This window comes from Triticum aestivum, chromosome 2B (genome assembly GCF_018294505.1).
Source record: "Triticum aestivum cultivar Chinese Spring chromosome 2B, IWGSC CS RefSeq v2.1, whole genome shotgun sequence".
NCBI lineage: Eukaryota > Viridiplantae > Streptophyta > Magnoliopsida > Poales > Poaceae > Triticum > Triticum aestivum.
Window position 1 is genome coordinate 19,927,094 of NC_057798.1, and position 25,290 is coordinate 19,952,383.

A 25,290-nucleotide genomic window follows, 5' to 3' on the forward strand; every position below is an offset into this window, starting at 1 on the left:
TGCAATTCATAACCTTGGGATTGATCATATCTGAGTGCGTTAAGATCAAGTGGACACGACAAACATCATCATCGAGGGTGGAAAGAAAGATGAAGTGGCAACAAGGTGGGGCAGCTTGTTAAAATAAAAGACATAGATCTGTGTGGGTATTGAGCCATATTTATTAGGTTAGGGCGTATTATTGTTGTCTCACATTGCAATGCACGGGCTCGGCCTGCCCGATACGCATGTGGAGGACTAGGAGCTTGGTGTTTTCTCTGCAACAAAGCACAAACGTCCCGCGGTGCAACACACATATTCTTTTGTTATTGGATAAAATAAATGGTGCTTAATGTTGTTGCTTTGCATCGCCTTTTTTTGCCCGGTGCAACGCACGGGCATCTGTACTAGTAATAATAAAGCACGGATTGAGTTTGTCGGGTTCACGGTCGTGCCTTTTTTGCAAAATGGCCCCTGTGATTTAGGGTATTCAACCCGCCGTCCGTATATAAGTCAACCGAACAGTTATATGGACGAGGTAAAAGAAAAAAACTCACCCTACCTCCCGATCCCATCTCGACCTCCACCCTCCAGCGCGCCGCCACCCTCACTGATGACCACCACGGGTGCACCTTCCTCTCTCAAGACTCTAGCTCCCCAGCGCCTCCCCTCCTTTCCCCTGAGTCCAGGACCACCAGTTTGGTTGAATTCCCCGTCGCCGCAGGTCATGGTCGGCCGCGCCGCCGCCCCTGGTCGACCCGAACGCCGCGACGGACAGCGGGCTGCTGTGCTGATGCACCGGGTGTAGCGCAGCTCGACGGCCTGGCTATTGTGGTGTTGTTGGTCGCGGAGGACGGGGAACCAGCGGCAAGGAAGCCCCGGCCTCTGCATACAATGTCTGACCTTAATTACAGATGTTTCTGTGTTTGTTTTGGATGAAGTGGACAGCTTGCTAGAGAGAGGATTCAGAGATTAGGCCATGCAGATCTTTCGCACGCTCTCATGTCCACAGGTCATGATGTTTTCAGCAACAGCACATTCAGAAATTGTCAAACTCTGTCTTACACCATGATTGATACATGGAGTATTTCTTGTGGGAACCTAGGTAAACCAAACAAATCAATTAGAGAAGTGGTAATTTGGGTGGAGCCTAAGCAGAAGAGGCAGAAGATTTTTGAGATAATGAAGAGTAAGCAGTACTTCAAACCTCCTGCTGTTGTATTTGTGAGATGCCGAGTGGCAGTGGCGCGTGCGAGAGAAGCACGTTTTGGGGGATAGGTGGGGTGTGGCAACCACCCCGTGCAGACTCAGATCAGAAGAACTACTTGAGCACGACATCAAGTCGTGCCGGACATGAACCACCTGAATTGCCTTCCTTTGCCACATAAAAGACCTTGAACCCCTCTACGGAAGCCACATCTGAGTTGCAAACTTCGGTGATTGAAATCATCTTACCGAAAGCATCCAATCTTGCTTTTCTACAAACATGGTTGTAATGCCGACCACCTGCGCTCCACCTGGGGTATGCCGTTGTACAATTTGCGGTCACATGTGAAGATAAATGCAACATGTCTGTTATGTTTCTGTTTTTAATTGAATTTTGTAAAGAGCATGAGTTTGATATGATTTTGAATATTCTGCAGTTGCTTGCTGTAACCTATGCCTTCAGGTAGATTGATGTAGATAGAATCATACTGCTAATTTCCCGTAATTTCTTCATCAGAGAGATGTTTTATTTGTTTGGTTGGTTGTATTGTGATGATCATCAGAAACAATCTATATATCTTTGCTATTCATACTGTTAAATTCAGTTCTAGCGACCTCGAGGAAATAATGTGTTATACGCTTGACACATGATTGATAACTAACTTGCTTGAGGGCCGTAATGTTAATCTTTTAGGATCACTAACATATGTCCTATGATTGATTTTATAAGGCATGAAGGTGGTGGGCCCAGCAAGGAGTCTGGGGGTTCAGCAGGACATCCTTGCAGGAGCAGTCGAGAAGAGGCTGCCACCAGCGACACATTCAAGCAGTTGAGAGTTACATTCATAAAGGTGCTACTGCCAAGCCTGGAATCGATTGGAGAATCCTCCAGTAGGAGCAGCGTCTGCCCGTAACCGTTGTGGATCGGGAATGCAAGCCGGGTCGCCTCCACGTGGGCTGTTGTTGCAAGGTCACGGTGCTGCACCTCAGCTAATTCAGTAGGGGTAGTTCATTCCCTGTCCAAGTGTTTATTATTGATCATTGCTGCTTCATCTGTTTATTCTCATCTAGCTCACATATTTAGTGACTTTTTCAACGTTTGGCTAATTCCTTTTTATCTTTTGGAGCTTTGTGGTGAAGGCGAGATGAATTTAGAAGAGTTCAATTTAGAGTCAGTGCAGTTTGTTCCCCGGAAAGAAAATAGATTTGGTGCAGTGTCTCTCGCCTATTGGACTTAGTCTATTACGCTCACTAAATATATACATCTATGTTGCAGAGAATGGCCACATGGATGATTAGCATCTCTTCGCAAATGCATGTTAATTCAGTGAAAAATTACTACTGTAACTAAGACTATGAGCATAGATGTCCACTCTTGATTTTTGGGAACCACTTTAGATGTGATCATTAGTGTTGCTTCACACCTTCTTGACATAACATAATGTGTGTGTGTGTATTACTAATCTGAAAGTCGAACCTAAGCACTGCTAAGTGGACTTCATGGAATTATGATATAATTGTTGATTATCTCTCTTACATCACAAAATCCAACTTACTATTTTTTTTATCATGGAATATGACTGTTCAGCCACTGTCAGACTTTTGGCTGACGAACTGTGCTTTGCCAACCTACTGGAGGGAAGGCAAGGTTCACCAAGGGATGATCCTTTCACGGGAAGGGTGGTTAATTTGCATGCCTATTGTGGAAAAATGAAGCCCTTCTGAACATTGCTTTCTACTACTTATCCTCGATGTTGGGAGGCCGACCAAAAGGGGTATGCTTGGGTGCTGAACTTGAAATCAGTTGCTTTCGAGTTTTAGTTTTTTTTTTACATTTTAGCATGGTAATTAGCTGGGACCTGGCACTTTTGGTTTTAATCATTGCAGGATGGTAATCAGTTTTATGTCGGTTTTATCTTCTCAGGAGCAAGCAAAATACTCAACGTTTTGAAATTCAGGATGTACGTACTGCAGTTTAAGAAGGTCAGTAATACCCAATGCATTGACTTCCATGTACTATATCTTGGTATGTTCTCATTGATGATCTGTACACCAACCCCATTATAATTTGGTGCCTACGTACTAATTTATTCGGCATCGGGTTTTAAAACATTCAGTACCATTGGTGCAGTTTGATATGTAAAACTTGAGCTTTGCTTGTGTTTTGAACCAAAAGAAGGCTCAGGTAGTATGTGTATGTTCAAGTTGCCAAGCAAATGTCTGAGATAATTCCCAAAAGAATCTCATGTTTCTCCTGTTTTCGTTTCTTGGTCAAGCAATGCGGGTTCGCAATAGATTTTTCATTAAGGAAGCACCAAATCTTTCATATCTGCAAGTAAATATTTTCTTCACACATACACTAATTAGCTTTTCCAGATGAGTAGATGATTTAAGTAAAGACGAGAAACGAAAACTTCACTATTAAGAATATTATAATCGTTCACTATGATTGTTTTTTGAGTGATGAACTCCATGCTGATTGCCCTTTGAACAATCTGAATATGAGAGCATTACTCTATTTCTTGTTGCATCACAGAAAATGAATCACGGGAGTTGAATCAATCACTGTTCCCTGCCATCTTAGATGCAAAATAGATACATGGTTTAGAGAAATTCATGCTAAGCATTGATCAAGAGATTTGATGTCTGAGCTACTAACTTAACTGTAAGACTGTGATATTTTTGTCCCGTTGCAACGCATGGGCACATTTACTAGTTACTAAATAAAAAGAAATCACCATGATTAAGAGGAACGAAAAGGCCTAAATTTGCCTTGAGAATAAGAAGAAAAAATTAACTAAAAATGAACTGTTGGTTGGAGCCGTTAATTAGTATGAGCGTTAATCCAGCAACTTGCACCTGAGCTACCTGATACCAAATTGGTAGGAGCTAGGGCCATACCAGGTCTTGGCCAGAGATTGTAGGGGAAGGAGGGAGGCGGGCGAGGACGTGACCGCGGCGGCCGGTGTGCTGGCGCCGTCTCGCGCGGGAGGAGAGGCGGCAACGATGGGAGAGGAGGCGGCTAGGTTAGGGTTCCGACTCCTCAAGGAGCTGGTCAATAGATTATGTCTTATTGCTTAACTCCAAACGGGTGCCTTACAATTGTTTATATAATCTTAATGCTAACAAAAATAAGATAACATGGGCTAAGCCCCTAACTAGACGCGCCCATTGGGCCTCCTCCGGCTATAAGTAACGCCGGTCATAACAGCAGCCCGCAGCAAACAGACTGTGTGAAGATCACAATGAGGAATGAAAAGCGCCATTGATGGACACACTTGTACATACTAACGATCTTCTTCCTCAGCGCTGACACACTGCACAGCGCCACCTTCTGCACCTGCTCCCTCTGCTCCATGGCTTCCTGAAACAAAAATTTGCATCATCGGTTTAGCTCAAAGTTCATTGCCACCCATCTGAAATTCTGAATATATAAACACACTCTTCGCCGAGGGAGCTGAGCTTCCCTGGCACCGGCACCGAGCGGCCAACGAGGGGGCCCTCTTGGAGGATGTGGCGGTATTGCCGACGTAGTCGTCGAGACCGGCGAGAAGGGCGCCTCCACCCTGGGCCTCCTGCTCATGGTCGGCACGACCGTGCAACTCATCGTGCTCTTCTCCTGAACACACACAAACAATTTAACTTTAGTTCAGCTCAACTTCAGAAGCCATGAAAAACAAGTTCAGTTCAAGTTGCAGATAGAGAACATACATGTCGGAAGGGGCTCGTTTTGGGATCTTGCACGGCGGCCGAGGAGGGTCGCCCCGGTCGGCGACGAATGTCCGTTTGTGGGTGAACCTGGGCATGAAGCTGGTGCTCTTCCTGATGGAGGCCGAGCTGTGCGCCTGCGAGGGCCACTCCTTGACGGGCGTCCTCTCCTTGAAGCTTAGAGCGATCGGCCTGATGACCTTCGGTGACGCGAGCCCCCGGCACCCCCTGCGCTGCTATAGTTCTCGGGGAACCAGAAGACCCTCTTGAGCGCAGCGGGCTCCTTGGGGGGCTCGGGGGTGCCGCGGACGAGCGGGTGGTGACCGGGGATGGGCCTGACGCCGACGAGGATGGGGAAGGGGGAGCCCGGGTTGAGGCGGTCGATGTGCAGGAACTGGCCGAGGCTGACCTTGTTGGCCAGGACGAGGTCGGCCTGCGCCGGGAGCAGCGTGGTGTAGATGTAGTGGGAGGAGTCGGAGACCTTGACGTCGAACCAGCCGTGTTTGGGAAATAGGCCCACCTCGTCCATGTCCGACGACACGATTTCCGTCACCTGCAACACCGCTGTCCGGTGCTCGCCGACGGGCTTGGCGGTGCCGGTCTTCATCCCGTCAAGGAGCTTCAGCAGCACGCCCGATTACAGTCGCCATGGATGGCTGCCAGCGGTCTGATCTGGCAAGAAAGAAAAGAAAGAAACGCGCCAGATCAGATCGCCGGCAGCCAGCCATGGCGACGCTGTAAGCGGGCGTGTTACTGAAGCTCCTTGACGGGATGAAGACCGACACCGCCAAGCCCGTCGGCGAGCACCGGACGGCGGTGCTGCAGGTGACGGAAATCGTGCCGTCGGACATGAACGAGGTGGACCTGTTTCCCAAACATGGCTGGTTCAACGTCAAGGTCTCCGACTCGTCCCGCTACATCTACGCCATGCTGCCCCCGACGTAGGCCGACCTCGTCCTCACCAACAAGCTCAGCCTCGGCCAGTTCCTGCACATCGACCGCCTCGACCCGGGCTCCCCCTTCCCCATCCTCGTCGGCGCCAGGCCCATCCCTGGCCGCCACCCGCTCGTCCGCGGCACCCTCGAGCCCCCCAAGGAGCCCGCTGCGCTCAAGAGGATCTTCTGGTTCCCCGAGAACCGTAGCGGCGCAGGGGGTGTCGGGGTGCTCGCGTCGCCGAAGGTCATCAGGCCGATCGCTCTGAGCTTCAAGGAGAGTACGCCCGCCAAGGAGCGGTCGTCGCAGGAGCGCAGCTTGGCCTCCGTCAGTAGGAGCACCAGCTTCATGCACAGGCTCACCCACAAACGGAGATTCGTCGCCGACCGGGGCGACCCTCCTCGGCCGCCGTACAAGATCCCCAAAAGGAGCCCCTTCCCACCTGTATGTTCTCTATCTGCACACCTGAACTGAACTTGTTTTTCATGCCTTTTGAAGTTGAGCTCAACTGAAGCTAAATTGCTTGTGTGTGTTCAGGAGAAGTGCAAGATGAGCTACACGGCCGTGCCGAGCATGAGCAAGAGGCCCAGGGTGAAGGCGCCCTCCTCGCCGGTCTCCGACGAGTACGCCGGCAACACCGCCGCGTCCTCCAAGTGGCCCCCTCATCGGCCGCTCGGGTGCTGGTGCCAGGGAAGCTCAGCTCCCTCGGCGAGGATTGTGTTTAGATATTCAGAATTTCAGATGGGTGGCAATGAACTCTGAACTGAATCGATGATGCAAATTTTTATTCCAGGAAGCCATGGAGCAGAGGGAGCAGGTGCAGAAGGTGGCGCTGTGCAGTGTGTCGGCGCTGAGGAAGAGGATCGTTAGTATGTACAAGTGTGTCCATCAATGGCACTTTTTATTCCTCGTTGTGATCTTCACACTGTCTGTTTGTTGCGGGCTGCTATTATGACCGGCGTCACTTATAGTCGGAGGAGGCCGGCCTTAGCCCAAGTTATCTTATTTTTATTAGCATCGAGATTATATAAACAGTTGTAAGACACCCGTTTGGAATTAAGCAATAAGACATAATCTATTGCCCGACTCTCTGAGGAGCCGGAACCCTAACCTAGCCCCCTCCTCTCCCATCGTTGCCGCCCCTCCTCCCGCGTGAGACGGCGCCAGCATGCCGGCCGCTGTGGTCATGTCCTCGCCCGCCTCCCCCCTTCCCCTACAATCTCCGGCCAAGACCCGGCAGTCCCTAGCTCGTACCAATTTGGTATCAGGTAGCTCAGGTGCAAGTTGCTGGATTAACTAAATTTACCCCGGGAAAAACCGCTCACACCGATTAACCATGACTTGATGATGTGCATGGTTTTTCTCTCTCTTGCACAGATTGACACATGCATGTCTTGCATCAACACATGCATGCCTATATTATCTCTCTTCGCTCCTCTAACTCCACCACTTCTCATTTTTTTTGACATTTAAATGGTTCATATATTTAACATCAATATTTCATTTTAAAAACTTTTTACATATTTGAACTCGTGGCGCCAAGCCCTTTAGAACAAGATCAGTCCTGGATACGTTTGAACACATTTTTGTTAACTAAAATCCAAATATAATTTTTAGTAGCTTGAACTTTATTAACTCCCTACTTGAACTTTAACTTCACTTCCTAAGAACTTTTTATAAACTTAACTCCTGCAATCTAAGCGAGGGCTCACGTGAAATCTTTTTGGCCTCCTCACCCCAAATTAAGCTAACTGTTTGAACCCGTGTCGCCTTGGCGAACCAACTTGTTTGGATGCTTAGAGGGACAGTTGTATCCCTAGCCCAGCCCACCAGGGTTCATGTCCTGGTGCTCGCATTATTTTTGGATTTATTTCAGGATTTTCAGCGATTCGCTTTCAGTGGGAGGAGACGTTCCCGTCGACGATGAGGTGTCTACGTTGACTTCGTAAATCTCAAGATGATATGCCGGCTCAGTTTCTCGAAGGTGCTCATAGGAGTAGGGTGTGCGTGTGTGCGTTTATAGAGATGAGTGTATGCGCGTGTGTATGACTGCTTACGCAGGGGCGGAGAGCCAGGATTTGGATAAGGGCGGGGGGGGGGGGGGGGGGGGGGGGAGGAGCGAGGATCTAAGTCTCTCACACGCATATAGCATACGTTCCCAGTAACATTAGATGTATAATTTGTCTAACTATGTTACATCAGGGCAATCAAAATTGTGGTCAGACAGTTTGTTTTAAATTCAGCCTTGCGTACATTTACTATAAGATTATAAGTGTTAATAAAACGCTATATTCATGGTGTGTCTCGAGGTTAAACTGGATAGGTATAGTATATAGCTAAACGGGAAAACAGATGAATTGATCTATATCTGATGAAAGTACACGGGATGAACAACTATAATGATTTGATTATTAGACATTGGTGCATCAAAGAGAAGTTGATTAGTTGTACGTATATACCTCAAGAAACAATCTGGCGACGGCGCCATATAGGTGCGGAAAGAGGATCGCCAGTTGAAACTACAGTAGTATTTATAATCACGAGCCTCCAATCTCCTAGTGTCCGGCAATGGATCTATCTGATCTATTGCAAGACACAACAACCGCTCGGGGCAAGGCCAAGATGTCATGGGCTGGGCTTTTTAATTCTGTAGGTTGTAATTCCAGCGGCGGCTAATTTAAGTTAGGGTAATTACTCCCGGCCATTAGCACGGGAACAGTAATATAGTACTGTACCACACTGCAAACTACTTCCTCCGTTCTTAAATATAAGTCTTTGTAGAGATTTCAGTATGAACCACATATGGATGCATGTAGATGCATTTTAGAGTGTAGATTCACTCATTTTACTTCGTATGTAGTCCATAGTGAAATCTCTACAAAGACTTATATTTAGGAACGGAGGGAGTAGGTCTGTACCGTGTTTAACCAAAAGAAAAGAAAAAACCAGTGTCGCCTTTTTACACCCCTGCCTGCCAACTAGTCTAATGGTGCTCGTCCATCGATCTTCTTTCCTTTTCTTTTCTGAAACTTGGTTGTCGGACATGTGCTCTGCATTGGGAGTGCCTTGAGACTGGCTGCACGATGACTTCGTCTTTGACTGAGAAAAAAAAGGTCCTGACTTGTGAGCCACTATATGCCTCACCCACCCCCTCCAATTAGTTTAGGGGTTGTTTGGATAGCTGGTTTATAGAGAATCAGTTATATATAAACCCGTTTCAGGCTCTAACAAACTTAAAACTCTGTTTGGCTAATCTAACTAATTCGTGGATAAGCAAAAATTGATTCTCGTAATACCCAATATATGAGTTTTTGGAAAAAACGGGTCCCACACATTTTTGTGAAAACGCGTTTTAGATGCCATCCCCTCCAATTAGTTTATGGCTGGTCGCTCTACCGTGATAGATGCCATCCGTCCCTAAGCTTACCAACTACTCCCTCCGTTCCTAAATATAAGTCTCTGTAGAGATTTCACTACGGACCACAAACGAATGTATGTACATGCATTTTAGAGTGTAGATTCACTCATTTTGCTCCGTTTGTAGTCCATAGTGAAATATCTACAAAGCTTTATATTTAGGAACAGAGATAGTAGTAAAAATATCTCAAGTGAAATACGTCATTAGTCCATTAACTTAAAATGATTGCACACTTTTGGCCACAACTGAGGAGGTGATTGAATTTAGATCATAAACATGTTTATGTGATTAAGAAAACCGATTCAATAGATCCAGTACTTTTTTGACTGAGCCACGCCACCATCAACAGCATTAGGGGCATGGCCAATGTGTAGCCTCAACCTGCTGCTCCACAGGCCTTGTAGTAGATCAACACTGTTTTTACAGGATTAGACATGAAGCACAATTGAGGAGAATTTCATGAAGATTTTGCAGTACTCTTTTCTGTTCCAGTAATATGTACCAGGGCACCAAACTAGTGCCCTTCTGTACCACATGTACACAATATAATCCTTCCTGTACCACATGTATACAATATAATGGCACTTGCTGCCATTTTACCGTCACTTCTTTAGCATTACAAACTGCATTATCGATTCCTAAAATGATCCCACTAGATACCATCTTGGAGGGATCCAATGCCCCCCCCCCCCCCAGAGGGAATGGAGTTCATTTTTGGAAAACTTGTGTTTCAAAGTTTCGTGCAGACCAATAAAATCCAACCGGTTAAGTATAATCATTTATCTCACACATTTTTTAACATCTTGTCCCAGACCCCTCACATTCCAAACCCCCTCTCATTATTAGTTTTTAAAAGATTGATTATTTTTCTTTAAACTCCTAATAGGAACAAAATGCTTCATACAACTAATTGTTGGAGAGCTTCTATTTTCCATTTTACCACCAACGAAGATAGTTTTCAATTGTACAAAATAATCGTCCTTTAATTCAACATCAAAATAGTCATCATCAAAATATAACTCATTTAAAGCTGCATCACAAGTGTCAATAGGACCTGGCAAGCCCATTTTATCTTTTCCAACTTCTTGCTTATTAACAATATTTTGTAAGAAAAAAATCTTCCCTTGCATGCTCCATTTTCTGGGTAATGTCTAGATTATGACCAATCATCTCAATGTAGCATCCTAGGTCACACCCACTAAAGCAGTCATATACAGTGAAGTAGCACCCTTATAAGAAACATGGTTGGTTTTCATACCATAATTATCCTTGCCTCGGCTCTATCTTTTTCTAGATCCTCAATGCTAACATATTGCTTACCCTTCAATCTAGGGTATCTCCTAAGGTCTTTATCATTCTGTACATCATAATCAACACCCTGAATCTTAGCCTTCTTCTCCCCAAAAGTATCAACAGTTTCTTGGCTACCATTGTAATCCAGAGGCTCCAAATATTTTCATATTCTTCATCAACTCTAATATTAGATCCATCACCAACATTTTCCACACTAACCAACTAAGCAATTTCGTGTTCCATTTTCTCCCTTGGAATAGATTCCTGCATCAACTTCTAAAGCATCTCCTAATGCACAAGAAAGTAAGTTTCCAACTTGTTTTTATCATTCTCAAGTTCTAATAATTTTTTCCTCAATGGTTGAGAGAGCATATTGCCTAGTTTTTTCTTCATCCATGTCTTGCAACTTTTGAATCAGAACATGCTTTCATTCTACATTTTTATCTAGTCAAATAATTGAGAATAGGAACTAGAGAGCCTTCAATACTTAATTTTAGAGCACACATTCTTTTCTAGACCTCTTCAACTTGAGCCAAGGAGAGGCTGCCCAAAGTAATTGATATGTCTGAGACATATCTATATTTTTTGATTGTTTCATGCCATGTTTATATAATTTTGGCATAAAATTTATATTATTTTTCCAAACCAACCTAATTATACAGTACCGAGTCCCAATTGTTTTTTTCTATATCTTTTTTGGATTTGTTTAGGAAATTAATTTTGTCAAGTTAAAAAATCTGGAAAAGTTAGCAGAAGTTTTCCATCCAGAAGCTTTGAGTGGCAACAGACATAAGCCAGAGGGTCACCCACACGCCCCCCGACGGACGCATGGTGGGTCTGCATGCCCCCTGGTTCTCTAATTTACGACCTCTCAGTCCTTGTGTCTCTCTCTCTATATACCTGAACCTTCTGAGGATTTTACAACCCTAATTTTTCTACCGCCGCACACCTATGCTTCCTAACGATCCAATCTGGAGGGGCTTTCTAGAACTCTATCAGAGGGGGAGTTTTTCTCGGTGGCCATCTCCATCAAGTTGAAGGCCACCATGATCACCCATGAGTAGTTTCCTTTGGACTATGGGTCCATAACGATAGCTAGATGGTTTTATCTCCCTTGCTTCTCAATACAAAGATTACATGAGCTGACCTACATGTTTGTGATCCATCTGATGTAATATTGCAGTGTGTTTGTTGAGATATGATGAACAGTCACTTTATGATCAGATTTTCCCATGAATCTTTTTGAGATCTATTAGGTTTATTTGCTTCATAATTCTTGTTCATATATTCTCTCCAATCTATTCATCATTCTTTGGCCAAGTTTGGGGTTTGATCTTCAAGAGCGAGTTGTGTATGATAGTTGGGTTCAACCTTGCAAGTAATCTACCGTAGTCACAGAAAGTGGAAAAGGTTTGTATTGTGTTGTTTCCACTAGGGATAAAAAGATATTTGCATAGCTGTCCTTCAAACACAAGGTAATTACCATCTACTTCATGTCTTCATACTTATTGCACTACTCTGTTTTTTTACTTAATACTTTAAAAAGCATGCTACATAGCGATCTTGGGTGGAGTATTAGTTATAGATGTATTTGGATAATGGTCTATAGATATTGGGACGTGATGCTCATATGTTAACCATGCTATGGATAGTCATAGTCCTAAAAACAGTAATTTAATCGATGCTCATCTGTAACTTCTTTACCATACCATGTTTTCTTTTGGAGAGAAACCACCGCTGAACCTATAGATCCTGGTTTGATTCTAGGAAGAAGCTGAATAGCAGATGGCCTGGGGAGCGTTGGAGGCTATGCGACAGAAGATGAACTTTGAGTGACGACAGACATGGGACATTTTTTCCCATAGGCTTGGAACATGTGAAGAAGGCAGTTATAGCCCAGCTCGGCAGCCCAGTGCAAAAAAAGTGTCAACTATCCTCAAACTGCGCGTGCTTTATTTTAATTGACTAGATATATGTTCCATGTTATTAACAGAAGGAGCACGCACGCACGCACGCACGCACGCACGCATGCATATTGGCCTCTGTTGCAACATTTCATATTTTGGGAGTTTAGTACTTGAGAATGTAACACCATTAGTTGAATTAACTACATGTTATCGGTGTAGAGGGATCCTTAAAGTGTGATTGCTCGCAAGCTATATCCCATCAAATATCTCACTGTTTTAGCCTATTTGTTGATTCTTCATCAAATGTGGAAAAGAAATGCCATCCGGGGTGTTTTCACAGAGGCCATCATCATATGACTAGGCCCACACACGTGTAGGCCTCCCAAACAACGTCCAATGCACCAGCCACTGCCTCTGACTATCAAATTAAAAGTGAATAACCCATCCTCCTCTCTTTGAAACAAAGGCGATTCAGGTGTGTGTGCTTCGGTCAATTTTGTCTTCTCCGTATTATATTACCAAATCTATAGAGTCAATAATCTCCTATGAGGAACTACGAAACTCAATCATTTGGTGCCGTTACTCAACGGTTTTCTTTTGAGGTCTATGCCATAGGGGTAGTCAGTTGGATAGTGATTGATTTCAAGGTTTCATCGTAAACCTAATTGGTTACTTTCATTTACGTAAATCAATAGTTCAAACCACCACGACTCAACAACAAATAGGGTATATGCGTAGCACAGAGGAAAGGAACGCTATGGCCTAGATGGCGCAGCAAAGAGCACCAACACATCTAGTACAAATCACATACGGTAGAATACAATGCGAATTTGTGTGTAGGACCAGCAGTAGTAGACTTTTCCACGATGTAGATAAATGATGAACGAGCGATCATGTGCTGCCCTAGGCAGTGATGGGGACGCTATGGAGGACGACCGTCTCCACGGTGAGGCCAGGTCCGAAGCCGAAGAGAACGCCCCAGTCCATTCCCTCGCCAGTTGTGGTGTGGCCATCCTCGGCGGAGCGTTTGCGCATTTCGTCCATGATGAAGAGTACACAGGCGCTTGACATGTTGCCATATTCGGAGAGGACATGCCTGGTGGCGCGCATCCGTTCCTTGTTCAGGTTTACCTTGGCCTCCACCATGTCAAGGATTGCTGGCCCGCCGGGGTGCGCCATCCAGAAGACGGAGTTCCAGTCATCGATGCCCAATGGCTTGAAGGCGTCCTCCAGGGCGCGCTCGATGTTCTTGGAGATGAGCCCAGGCACATCCTTGAGGAGGTGGAAGGTGAGGCCAACCTCGCGGAGGTGGCCGTCGATGGCGCCCTCCGAGTCCGGCAGAATCGTCTGGCTCGTAGACACTAGCTGGAACAGGGGGCGCTCGATGGACTCGTTGGGGTCCGCGCCGATGATCACCGCGGCTGCACCATCGCCGAAGAGCGCCTGACCTACCAGCGAGTCAAGGTGGGACTCGTGCGGGCCACGGAAGGTCACCGCGGTGATCTCGGAGCAGACCACCAGCACACGTGCGCCGCGGTTGTTCTCAGCAAGGTCTTTGGCTAGGCGAAGCACCGTGCCGCCAGCGAAACAGCCCTGCTGATACATCATGAGGCGCTTCACAGACGGGCGAAGACCGAGCATCTTGGTGAGCTGGTAGTCGGCGCCCGGCATGTCCACACCGGAGGTGGTGCAGAAGACAAGGTGGGTGATCTTACACCGCGGTTGGCCCCACTCCTTGATCGCCTTCTGTGCCGCGGCCTTCCCGAGCTTGGGGACCTCCACGACGACGATGTCCTAGCGCGCGTCTAGAGATGGCGCCATGTAGGCGCACATGTTGGGGTTGTCCTGCAGGATCTCCTCCGTTAGGTGCATGTACCTCTTCCTGATCTGCGACTTGTCACCTGAAATGACGCACCAATTGATATCGTTTGCTAGGTCCCGTGTCCATCGGAGAAAAAGGCAAAAAGAGACGGCAAAAGAAGAATGGAATTCATTGGACTTACACATTCTCTTGAACTTCTCCTTGAGGTCGGCCATGTGGTCGCTCTTGGTGATCTTGAAGTAGTAGTCCGGGTAGTCGGCCTGGTACACGCAGTTTGCCGGCGTCGCCGTGCCGATCGCCAGCACCGTGGCCGGTCCCTCCGCCCGCTGTGCCTGCCTCACCTCCTCCACCGTCATGGTCGCCGCCATTGATCTGTACGTACCGGTGCTGCGTGTACCGGTGCTGGGTGTTGATATGAGTGTGGGGGACGTACGGCATATATACGTGGGAAGGATGGCTGCGGGAAGAAGAGGTTTGGTGAGTTGGACGGGAGGATGGATGGCCACGGATGCGTAGGTAGGAGATGCATGGATGGCGCGAGCGACACGTGTACGTCTGTTACCAACCAATCCGGCCGAGTACTCGTGTGCTTAATCTGTCCATCCAGTTATGTGCTTGAACCGGTCAGCTATTACCACATCAAGCTAATAGCTACCTCTCTCTCAAACGAATCTAGCAAATAGTTCGGGGAGTGCGTAGGTGGAAGATGTGGTCGGCCACATCACCAACAAAACGACAATTGTTCAATATTTGCTCTAGCGCTTTCAGGGCCTCGCTATGAGTTAAAGCATCACTAGTCGTGAACCCGTGCAGTCGCACGGGCCATACATATCAGAATCTTTTGCACAGTTAGGACAGTGATGACTTAGATATAGGTAATCTTTCTTGTTTGAGCACCACATTAAGCAAGATAACACAATGCCACATCATTTATTCATTTACGAATGGAAACTTGAGCCGTATGAAATCATTGGTAGAATATTCATTGACGACCTTGGAAAATATAAACCGGCCAAATTTTGTCTCTATATCATTTTTAATTGTAATATGTTCTCGTTAGGAAACAATAATAATTTTGTAAATATTAAACCGACTTATGATGTTTTCTGTATAATATATGTCACTATACATGCTGGCAAGAAACCTATAAATAAATATTATGAAGTTGTACTAGCTAAGATAAGTAAAGTCTCGGGTATATATAAAGACAAATGACTCTTAGTTTCTTCTTGTAATTATTATATCCTTAACTACTATTATATATATGAACAAATAAAGGACAAGAATCAGTTTTTTTAGTTGGATTAATTATTATCAACTCGAAAGCATGAACAGTTCATAATAGAATGGTCAGCGTAATGTACCAAGTTATATAGTTTAGTTTTATAGCAGTAACTTGTAATTCAGTTGATTGCTCCCTTTGATCAGTAGGGTCTGGCTATAGTTACCTCATCCTTTAACTTGTGCTTGCATGAAAAATTACATTTTCTTCAAAAGGTTTTTCCTTAACTACGCCTGAACATGTACCCCTATAGACATATCATAAAACATATTGCTATCTCATTGCTAGGTACAACTTTAGTTTTTTTCTGCTAGAATTTTTTTAGAGGAAGCAAGATATTTATATCTTGATATGTTCTAATGTAGAGGATGATTTAGGAAGATTGATGTCATACTTCTCTTTTTCAGTGACTGCAATCATAGTTAGGTAGACTGCATGCATGCAATTTCTTTCATTAGATTAATTTGCCATGAAAAATATTCACAATATTTTTTAGTTTCTTGTGTTTGCATGTTCATACAAAAAGTAGGGATCAAAGTTACATATTAGAAAAAAATAAGTAACATAGCAAATTCCGAAAATATTGGGACTCATAGTGTTCAAATTTTGTGAGATCACTGGTTCCTTTCATTGTGGACCAAGTCAATTGGTAATCTTGGCTTTTCCCCTTTTCTAGTGGATAAGGAGAATCTTACTAACATGATACCATGTGTTGATTTATAGCCGCCCTATAGTAGAGATGGTGATCCAGAGTTGGCTAGGGTGCAGGCTCCAACATCTTGAGAAGGGTCTCCTCGCTCCAGCATCACCCTGACGAACTTGTACCTGATGGTACCTAAGTTACTGTAGACACTCCTTTTGTGGGAAACACACATACATAGAAACAATAGTTATGAACCCCAGATGATTACATGGCACATTTTTCATTGGAATAGCTCCTTTGCGAAGGGCCTATCTTTTTTGTTACATTTATTTTACTGTAGAGTCAACTTCTTATCCAACCCCATTTATTCTCCACTTGACAAACATTGTATGGCGGGGAATCATCCAGGCACATATATCCAGTTGAATATATATGATCATGATTCATTATTGTTGACAATTATCCCTAAGATAAAAAAAGTCGAGCAGTTAATTAAGCATTGCAACACCCCTACCTTTGTTTGCGTCTGGTGGAAATTGTTTGTTCTAAAAATATGCTCCTGAGTGCCAGAAATCATCTAAAGACTAAATGATAGTTGAGTATGTGACGTTTGCAAAACCAAACCTTTTATATAGATTCTTTTGAAAAAATAGGATGAATTGTGATTGTTTGATGACTAGTAACATAGTTTGTTGGGTTTCAATAGAGTTTATTGTTTAAACTTTAACATGTGAAATAGGTTATAACTTGTTCATGAGAACTTTTATGAGGGGGAATTGCTATTTATGATATATAATGATGTTAATAAGTGTGATGCTATCATTTATATATTCTTTATTATCGACACCTCTCTCCATAAACTTGTGGTCATGTTTATTGAGCTCGACATTTGCTTGGGGAAAAGCGAACTCTAAGCTTGGAGGAGTTGACACATCTGTTTTGCATCACTATTTCCTACTATAACTTATCATATTTCAATGATATATTTCACAATATGATGCAATTCTAATGCCCTTTCTCTCTTAAAATGCAACGTAAACACATAGAGGGAGATTACGAAACTACTGGAAATCTGGACCAACAATACAGTAGAAGAAAAATAAAATTTTGGAGCTCCAAATGCAGCGGGTATTTAGTAAATTATTTCCATAAAATATGAAGCTAGGAGCCAGAAGATGGGCCAGAGGGGACCCACCAGGGTGCGCACCACACGTCCACCCATGCGTGTGGGCCCTAAGCCGTGCCACGTAGCCGCATGGGCCCTTGGTGGCTCGCTTCCTGACGCTCTTTGTCCATAAAATTCCTTTTCCATAGAAAAATCACAGAAATTCCTCTGCGATAGAGCGATTTTCTGGGGTAAACTTCCTTTCGGAGGGGGAAATCGAAGCCAGCATCACCACCAACACTCTGTGCATTGTCGGGATCATCATCTCCGTCAACATCTTCACCAACACCATCCCATCTCCAAACCCTAGTTCATCCATCTTCTCTATCTTTATATCGAACTTCAGGTTGGTCGCTGGGAGTACATATGTGTCTTCGTTAAACCTTGTAGTTGATACATAGGAGATTTATCGATGAAAGATTGTTATGATCAGATTGTTCATCATATATTTATGCCCACTGTTCATGATCCATATGATGTCTTGTGATTAGATCATTGAGTTCTATAGGATATGGGAGAAGTCTAGTTGCTAGTAATCATGTGAAGTTGAATACCATTTAATGTTTTGATGATATGCTTTGTTGTTCTTCCTCTAGTGGTGTTTGTGAACATCGACTACATGACACTTTACCATCTTTGGGCCTAGTGGAAGCAATTATGGAATTAGTTTATAGATGATGGGTTGCAGGTGTGATAGTAAACCCAAACCCCAGTTTATGAATTATTCCGTGAGCGGCTGTTTGGAATCCTTTTGTTTAATGCTTTAGCTAGATTTATCTTAATCACTTTGTATTTGCGGACGTTTGCATGGAGGGTATAACCATAAGTAGGTATTTGTTGAAGTAAGTAGAGTACCGTAGCTCTAGTCCACCCTAATAACACGTATCAAAGCAATTAATGGTAACTTAATGAATCACGGTGAAAGTAACTTACAAAATTCCCGTGTGTCCTCAAGAGTGTTTTAGCTATTATAAGAAAGACCACCAGCTCCACTTGCTGCCCTCTATTACATGTGTTACTATTTATATTGTTACAAATTATCTTGCTATCAAACAACCGACCGAATTATCTTTACAACATTTATACTGAAACCTTGCTAAAAACTACCTGTCAATTCCTTTTGCTCCTCGTTCGGTTCAACACTCTTATTTATCAAAAACACTATGATAGGTCCACTATACTTGTGGGTCATCAAGATCCTGACAAGGAAGACCAAACACAGAGAGGAGGATCGGGAGGCGATTTGTAGCATCCAAGGGCGGGGGCACACATCCTTCTTTTTCTTTTGGCTTTTAATTCGCCATCTTGCATATGTTCTGAACCCAAATTCCAAATTAAGTGTAAGTTGCATATTCGTGTTTTTGGTGCAGAGGTGTTTCAAATGAGTATACATTTTGACAAGTTTCTAAAATTTCCTTAAGTTTCAACTTCTCAAACTTGATACTAGCGATCGACAAATTTGTAAGTTTAAGAACCTGCAACCAATGAAATTGCAAGTTTTATCTTTCAACTTCTAAATTTGGGACGAGCGACCGGAAAATCATAAGTTTCAGAAACTAAAACTTTAAAAGTTGGTGTGCCCTTACGAGATAATCGAGCGGTTGGTGCGTCTCGGCATGTGCGTGCCCCTGCGAATTTTCGAGGCAGATAGCTGAAGGCACACAAAAAGAATTAGCTGACTAATTAGAATTCAGAAAGCAACTCGTTTGGGGAATTTTAGTGAAGCCTATGCGCACACCTACAAACGTCTTATCTCAAGGCCGTGCATACAGAGCTGCCATCCTCATTGAGGGGTTGTGGGCGGGAACAATTTATACGCTCCAAATGGCTTGACCACACAAACAAAAAACGGCAAGCAATGCGTGCGCACTAACACACAACCCAAGTGAACATGCCTCAACAAAGTTCAATGGGCATGTATCTTCCCTGTTGGTCCTCCTAAGCAACACTTGGTAAACCTTTTATCTACAATTTTTTTCTATGAAAAACTACAAAACACCTACTGAAAATTGTCATAGTAAACTACATAAATAGAAAATAACCTACATGGCAAAAAATGACATAGTAAATCTAAAAAATAGGAAAGAACAAATAACTATGCCTTGTTCCAAATACAGGAAAAGATAATATATGGAAAATTTGCGTGTTATGAAAAAAATTCATATATGAATTTGCAATTGTATAGTAAATAAACAACAAAAAAGTATGTATTTTAATTTACCGTGGTTGTATAAGGAATTTTTTTTACTTTTGATGATAAGACTGCAAAATTGAACTGTAAAAAAAAATTCTAGGCCATTTTCAACAAAATTTCCATGTTCTCAATAATAAAATGTCCCGATTCATATTTTCATTTTCACAACATAAAAATCTCACACAGTAAATTGCCATGATGCAAATAAATAAAATTGCCATGACATTGTAAATAAATTTCTATGTCGTTAAAATTAAGATTGTTGTGCTCTCAATTATGAAAAGGCCATGATTGAGAAATTAACAAACATAAAATACCTACAAAAAATCACAACTATGTGTAACAACTATATGAATGGAATATGAAAGCACGACAACATGGCAAATTGTACACATTTTGATATATACATCATGGCAAAATATTAAATTGTTTGTTTTACTCACAGTGCAAGTGACCATGGAAGCAATAATTATTAGAAAAAGAAAAAATATCTACATTTGCAGTTATAAAAGTGGAAACAAGTCCAAATAGTTTGCATGGTTTTTCCTAAAGTTGCCACAAGAAAGCATAATAAAAATTACTACAATTGCCATGGTTCGTAAAACAAAAAAGTTCTGATTTTGCCGGAAACATTTTAAAACATTTACATTTTGCATAGAAACGTTTTCTTAGAAAGAAGTAAAAATATGTACATTTTTCTATGATAGTTTCTCTAAAATTTCCATCATTAAAGGGAAACAAAAAAAATGCAAATTTTCCATCTTCCTAAACAAACATGATCCCCGAAGCTAAAATGTTTTAGAAAACAAAATAAATCTATGAACTTGTCATGTGAACAATAATTTTATCCATGATATATATATAATTTTTCCATCTAGCAAGTGTGGGCATTATGAAAAATTATAAATTTTCCATGTTTGGAAATATAAATATTATGAATTTGCTATGTGACCAGTGTATTTTTTTTAGAAATTAACAATGTAGAAAATGATTTTTGTAGAAAAAAATAAGTATGTAAAATTGGCATGTGCAAAAGTAGAAAACATTTCCAAAATTGCCATCGGTAAGTGAGAAAATTTTGTGAAGCTTGTCGTGGGAGTCTTACAAAAAAATAATCTAAATTTTCCATGTTTGAATTTTTTTTATGAATTTGCCATGGGACATGGAGAAAATATTTATAAATTAGCCATGTGAACATGATAGCTTGGAATGAGAACATTACGAAAAATTTCTGAATTTTCCATGTAAAAATTATAAAATTCCTAAATATGCTAGGTGGAAAATTACTAAATAATAAGAAATCACCAAGATTTAGAGGAATGAAAAGACCTAAATTTGCCTTGAGAATACGAAAAAATTAACTAAAAATGACAATGTGAAGGAAAAAATTGTTAGCTAGTAGTTGCCATGGGAACAATTCAAAACCATCCCTACAATTGTCCGTGTAAATTATTTACTATTTTCCATGGAACATTTCTTAGATTTTACGTGTGTACAAAAACAAAAAAATTTAGAAGTTGGCATGTAACATGGTACAGACATTTACTTGGTCCATGGCTCCACTAGAAAATGACCCCCCATACCTGAGTTTTCTTTAATATATGAAGGAAAAAAAGAATTTGGCATGTTATGTTCAATAAACAAGCTATAGTGTATATAACGAATTTTCCGTAGACATAGGTACAAAAATAAGAATTGCCATGTTATGCCAAAAAACTTGCCATAGTGTATATAATAGATTTTTCAGACACATGCCAAATTTGAATGGTACATGAAAACTTGCCATGTAGTTTGGTGTCTAAAAATTAACGCAAATTAAAATCAAAACAATTGCGTTATTACCTTCTTTTTACATTTTAAAATATTTTTTTGCCATGTACCTAGTACAAAATTTTGCCATGGCAGGTATAAGACTTGTCATGCCATGAACTACACATCTGGGGTTGCCATGAACTATAATATCTACAACTGCCATGAAAAATTGGTTAATTAACATCCAATCAATGAATTTCATTCCATGCTTCCATCTGTGTTGTACAAAATTTGATGCAAATGCCCTATTAGTTTCTAGTGGAAGGGCATGCCATAAAGGTGATAGCCGGAGCTTGCTTGCAACGGAGACAACTATGTCGACAAGAACCTCGTCTGGCAGTGGCCTGGGCTTGGAGGGCGCTAGCTGGACGCTCTCATGGAGGCTCTGCCATGGCCATGCCTTCTATGCGGCCTCCTCGGTCGTGGCATTCCTGGTCTTCTAGCTATCGTATGGGAGAGGAAACCCTAACAGGTACGAGACGTCCCAATGAAACTGAAACTTATATAAACATTCGTCCACACACAATTTTTTACACCGACCATGAAAAAGCATTGGGACTACACAGTCTGACAGCGAACATAGAATAATGTTTACACGACGCTGAAATGGCCATGCGTTTTCATAGGATCGCTTGACCAGCAAGAGAAATGATAGAGAATAGGAAAAAACACCGGCATCCATAGTCGACTGAGACTTAATGAAGTCTTAGTTGATGTTATATTCGTGGGATCTTTACAAAATTTTAATTTTAATTTTCTTCTTTCTTCCTTTTTATATGTTTTATGACTCGGCCGAGACTTGGTTAAATCAGTCGAATGAGATCTAGCCAACACTGGCTCATGTAAGGAAGACACTGCTGAAACAACCCGTGCTAAGGAAGTAAATGCGCGGTGTGAGCCCACGAAAACGAAAATGAATCATCAATCGTTTTCATCTTATGGTATAAGAGTTACATGAGACATAACTAATTCTCATCTACCAAATCCATCCTCTCAATCAAAAACGAAAAACAAACAAACAGGAGAATGCATCTACCAACACATACAAACCACATAGGGTAGAATACAATAGAGCAAACTTAATTGAGTGTTGCAGCGGCATAGTAGATTTTTGCATGATCAAGATAAATTGAGAACAAGCGATCGCCTAGGCAGTGACTGGGACGCTATGGAGGACAACTGTCTCCACAGTGAGCCCAGGGCCAAAGCCGAAGAGAACACCCCAATCCATTCCCTCGCCAGTTGTGGTGTGGCCATCCTCGGCGGAGCGTTTGCGCATTTCGTCCATGATGAAGAGTACACAGGCGCTTGACATGTTGCCATATTCGGAGAGGACATGCCGGGTGGCGCGCATCCGTTCCTTGTTCAGGTTTACCTTTGCCTCGACCATGTCAAGGATTGCTGGCCCACCGGGATGCGCTATCCAGAAGACGGAGTTCCAGTCATTGATGCCCAATGGCTTGAATGCGTCCTCTAGGGCCCGCTCGATGTTCTTGGAGATGAGCCCAGGCACATCCTTGAGGAGGTGGAAGGTGAGGCCGACCTCTCGGAGGTGGCCGTCGATGGCACCCTCTGAGTCCGGCAGAATCGTCTGGCTCGCAGACACTAGCTGGAACAGGGGGCGCTCGATGGACTCGTCGGGGTCCGCGCCGATGATCACCGCGGCTGCACCATCGCCGAAGAGCGCCTGACCTACCAGCGAGTCGAGGTGGGACTCGTGCGGGCCACGGAAGGTCACCGCGGTGATCTCGGAGCAGACCACCAGCACACGTGCGCCACGGTTGTTCTCAGCAAGGTCTTTGGCTAGGCGAAGCACCGTGCCGCCGGCAAAGCAGCCCTGCTGATACATCATGAGGCGCTTCACGGAAGGACGGAGGCCGAGCATCTTGGTCAGTTGGTAGTCGGCGCCCGGCATGTCCACACCTGAGGTGGTGCAGAAGACAAGGTGGGTGATCTTAGACCGAGGCTGGCCCCACTCTTTGATTGCCTTCTGTGCCGCCGCCTTCCCGAGCTTGGGAACCTCCACGACGACGATGTCCTGGCGCGCGTCCAGAGACGGCGCCATGTAGGCACACATGTTGGGATTGTCCTGTAGGATCTCCTCCGTTAGGTGCATGTACCTCTTCCTGATCTGCGATTTGTCACCTGAAATGAAGCATTGTTTGTTACTCTCTTCATCTCATAATATAAGACGTTTTTGCAAGCTAGTGCGTCTCACAATATAAGACGTTTTTGCAAGCTAGTTTAGCTTGAGAAAACATCTTATATTGTGAAACAGGGGGAGTAGGTTGCATGTCCATCCGAGAGAAGACATAAAAGAGATGGCAAAGAAGAATGGAATTCATTGAACTTACACATCCTCTTGAACTTCTCCTTGAGGTCGGCCATGTGGTCGCTCTTGGTGATCTTGAAGTAGTAGTCCGGGTAGTCGGCCTGGTACACGCAGTTTGCCGGCGTCGCCGTGCCGATCGCTAGCACCGTGGCCGGCCCCTCCGCCCGCTGCGCCTTCCTCACCTCCTCCACCGTCATCGTCGCCGCCATCGATCTCCGGCTAGCTACCTAGTAGTTACCTCAACGGTGGCTGGCCGGCTGCGAGATGGTGGCTCTGTGTGACGCGTACGTGCGCGGTGTGGTGATATGATCGAGTGTGGGGGACGGGAGATATAGGCGGGAAGGGTTGGTAGGGGAAGCTGGCCGCCGGAGACGGGGTTAGCTCCGTTGGACGGGAGGATGGATGGCCACGAATGCGGGGTATGAGATGTGTGGCGCGTGCGACGCGTACGTCCATACCAACCAATCCGGCCAAGTGGGAGTTAGTTGGGTCGCTTGGCCTTGGGCGTCCCCAGTTGCAAGCACTCGTGTGCTTGATCTGCCCACCCAGTTGCACGGACTCGTACGTGCTTGAACCGCTCCGATGCTACCACATCTACTAGGTAGGTAGGGGAGTACAAGGGGAACTAATAGGTAGGTAGGGGAGTACCAGGGGAAGATGTGGCCGGCCACATCACCATTCACACCAAGAAAACGACAATTGTTCGATATTTGCTTGACTTGCTTTCTATACCTCGCTATGACTTTGAGCCTTTTATTTTCTTGCATGGAAACTTTTGAACAAACGACCATGGCAGTACAAAGAACACAAAAATAACAAAATTACACTCATGTATGTAGACCACCTAGCGACGACCGTTATCATCTCTCTCTCCGGAGCTAAGCCAAACTTGTTATAGTAGACAATCGGAAAGTCGTCGTGATAATGCCCCGCAGAACCAGCGCACCAGAACAACAACCGTCACTGATGAATAGAAGTATAAACGAAAGGATCCAACCTATAAAGGCACAAACGAAGACATACAAAGACTGGATGCAGGCAGATCCACCGAAGACTAGCACCGACTAAATCCTATGAGATCCGCCGAAGACACACCTCCACAAGCCCTCTGACGACGCTAGATGCATCACCTCAACGAGGCCTACGCAGCGAGAACTTTATTCCAACTTCAGGGAGCCGCCACCGTCTCGTCTTCCTGAGCAAGACACAAACCTAAACGAACTCACAAAACACGTAAAACCAGAGCAAGACCCCTCCCACTGGGAAGGGCCAGGGGTCCACCACGGCTCCATGGCCCTAGGGCCAACGGAGACGAGGCCGATCGGCGGCGACGCCAACGGGAGGCCGAGGAACCCTAACCTCTTTTTTATTGGAGAGAGGAGGCGGCGGCGTTGCGTGTTCGCTGCATAAGTAAGCCATGGTGTAAAAAATCCATCAAAACACTAGCCATTTTCTTGAAGCCGCGGTGCCCAAAAACCCGCCGTTCCATGACCCTAGGGCCACCGGACACGAGATGGATCGGCGGCGACGCCAATGGGAGGACGAGGAACCCTAAGCACTTTTTATTGGAGAGAGGAGGCGGCGGCGTTGCGTGTT

The 25,290-nt window shown here is 44.1% G+C and overlaps 1 protein-coding gene and 1 pseudogene across 2 annotated transcripts; both read right to left on the reverse strand.

Annotated features, from left to right (window-relative positions):
- Positions 1-13,103: 13,103 nt before the first annotated feature.
- On the reverse strand, positions 13,104-14,662 carry LOC123043178 (chalcone synthase 2-like; annotated as a pseudogene). Its single transcript, XR_006419073.1, has 2 exons — positions 14,448-14,662; positions 13,104-14,345 (listed from the first exon to the last, which is right to left on the reverse strand). The product of XR_006419073.1 is annotated as a chalcone synthase 2-like (transcript).
- Positions 14,663-22,272: 7,610 nt separating this feature from the next.
- Positions 22,273-24,004, reverse strand: LOC100037528 (chalcone synthase 2). Its single transcript, XM_044465545.1, has 2 exons — positions 23,717-24,004; positions 22,273-23,507 (listed from the first exon to the last, which is right to left on the reverse strand). Exons 1-2 carry the CDS (start codon positions 23,901-23,903, stop codon positions 22,510-22,512), a joined length of 1,185 nt encoding a protein of 394 aa, XP_044321480.1. The 5' UTR covers positions 23,904-24,004; the 3' UTR covers positions 22,273-22,509.
- Between the last annotated feature and the right edge of the window lie 1,286 nt (positions 24,005-25,290).

Bases quoted from the DNA above. Each gene is read 5' to 3' on its own strand.
- LOC100037528 (XM_044465545.1), bottom strand. From the start codon at position 23,903: ATGGCGGCGACGATGACGGTGGAGGAGGTGAGGAAGGCGCAGCGGGCG. The intron at 23,508-23,716 runs GTAAGTTCAATG...GCTTCATTTCAG, and splicing joins GGAGAAGTTCAAGAGGATGT to GTGACAAATCGCAGATCAGG.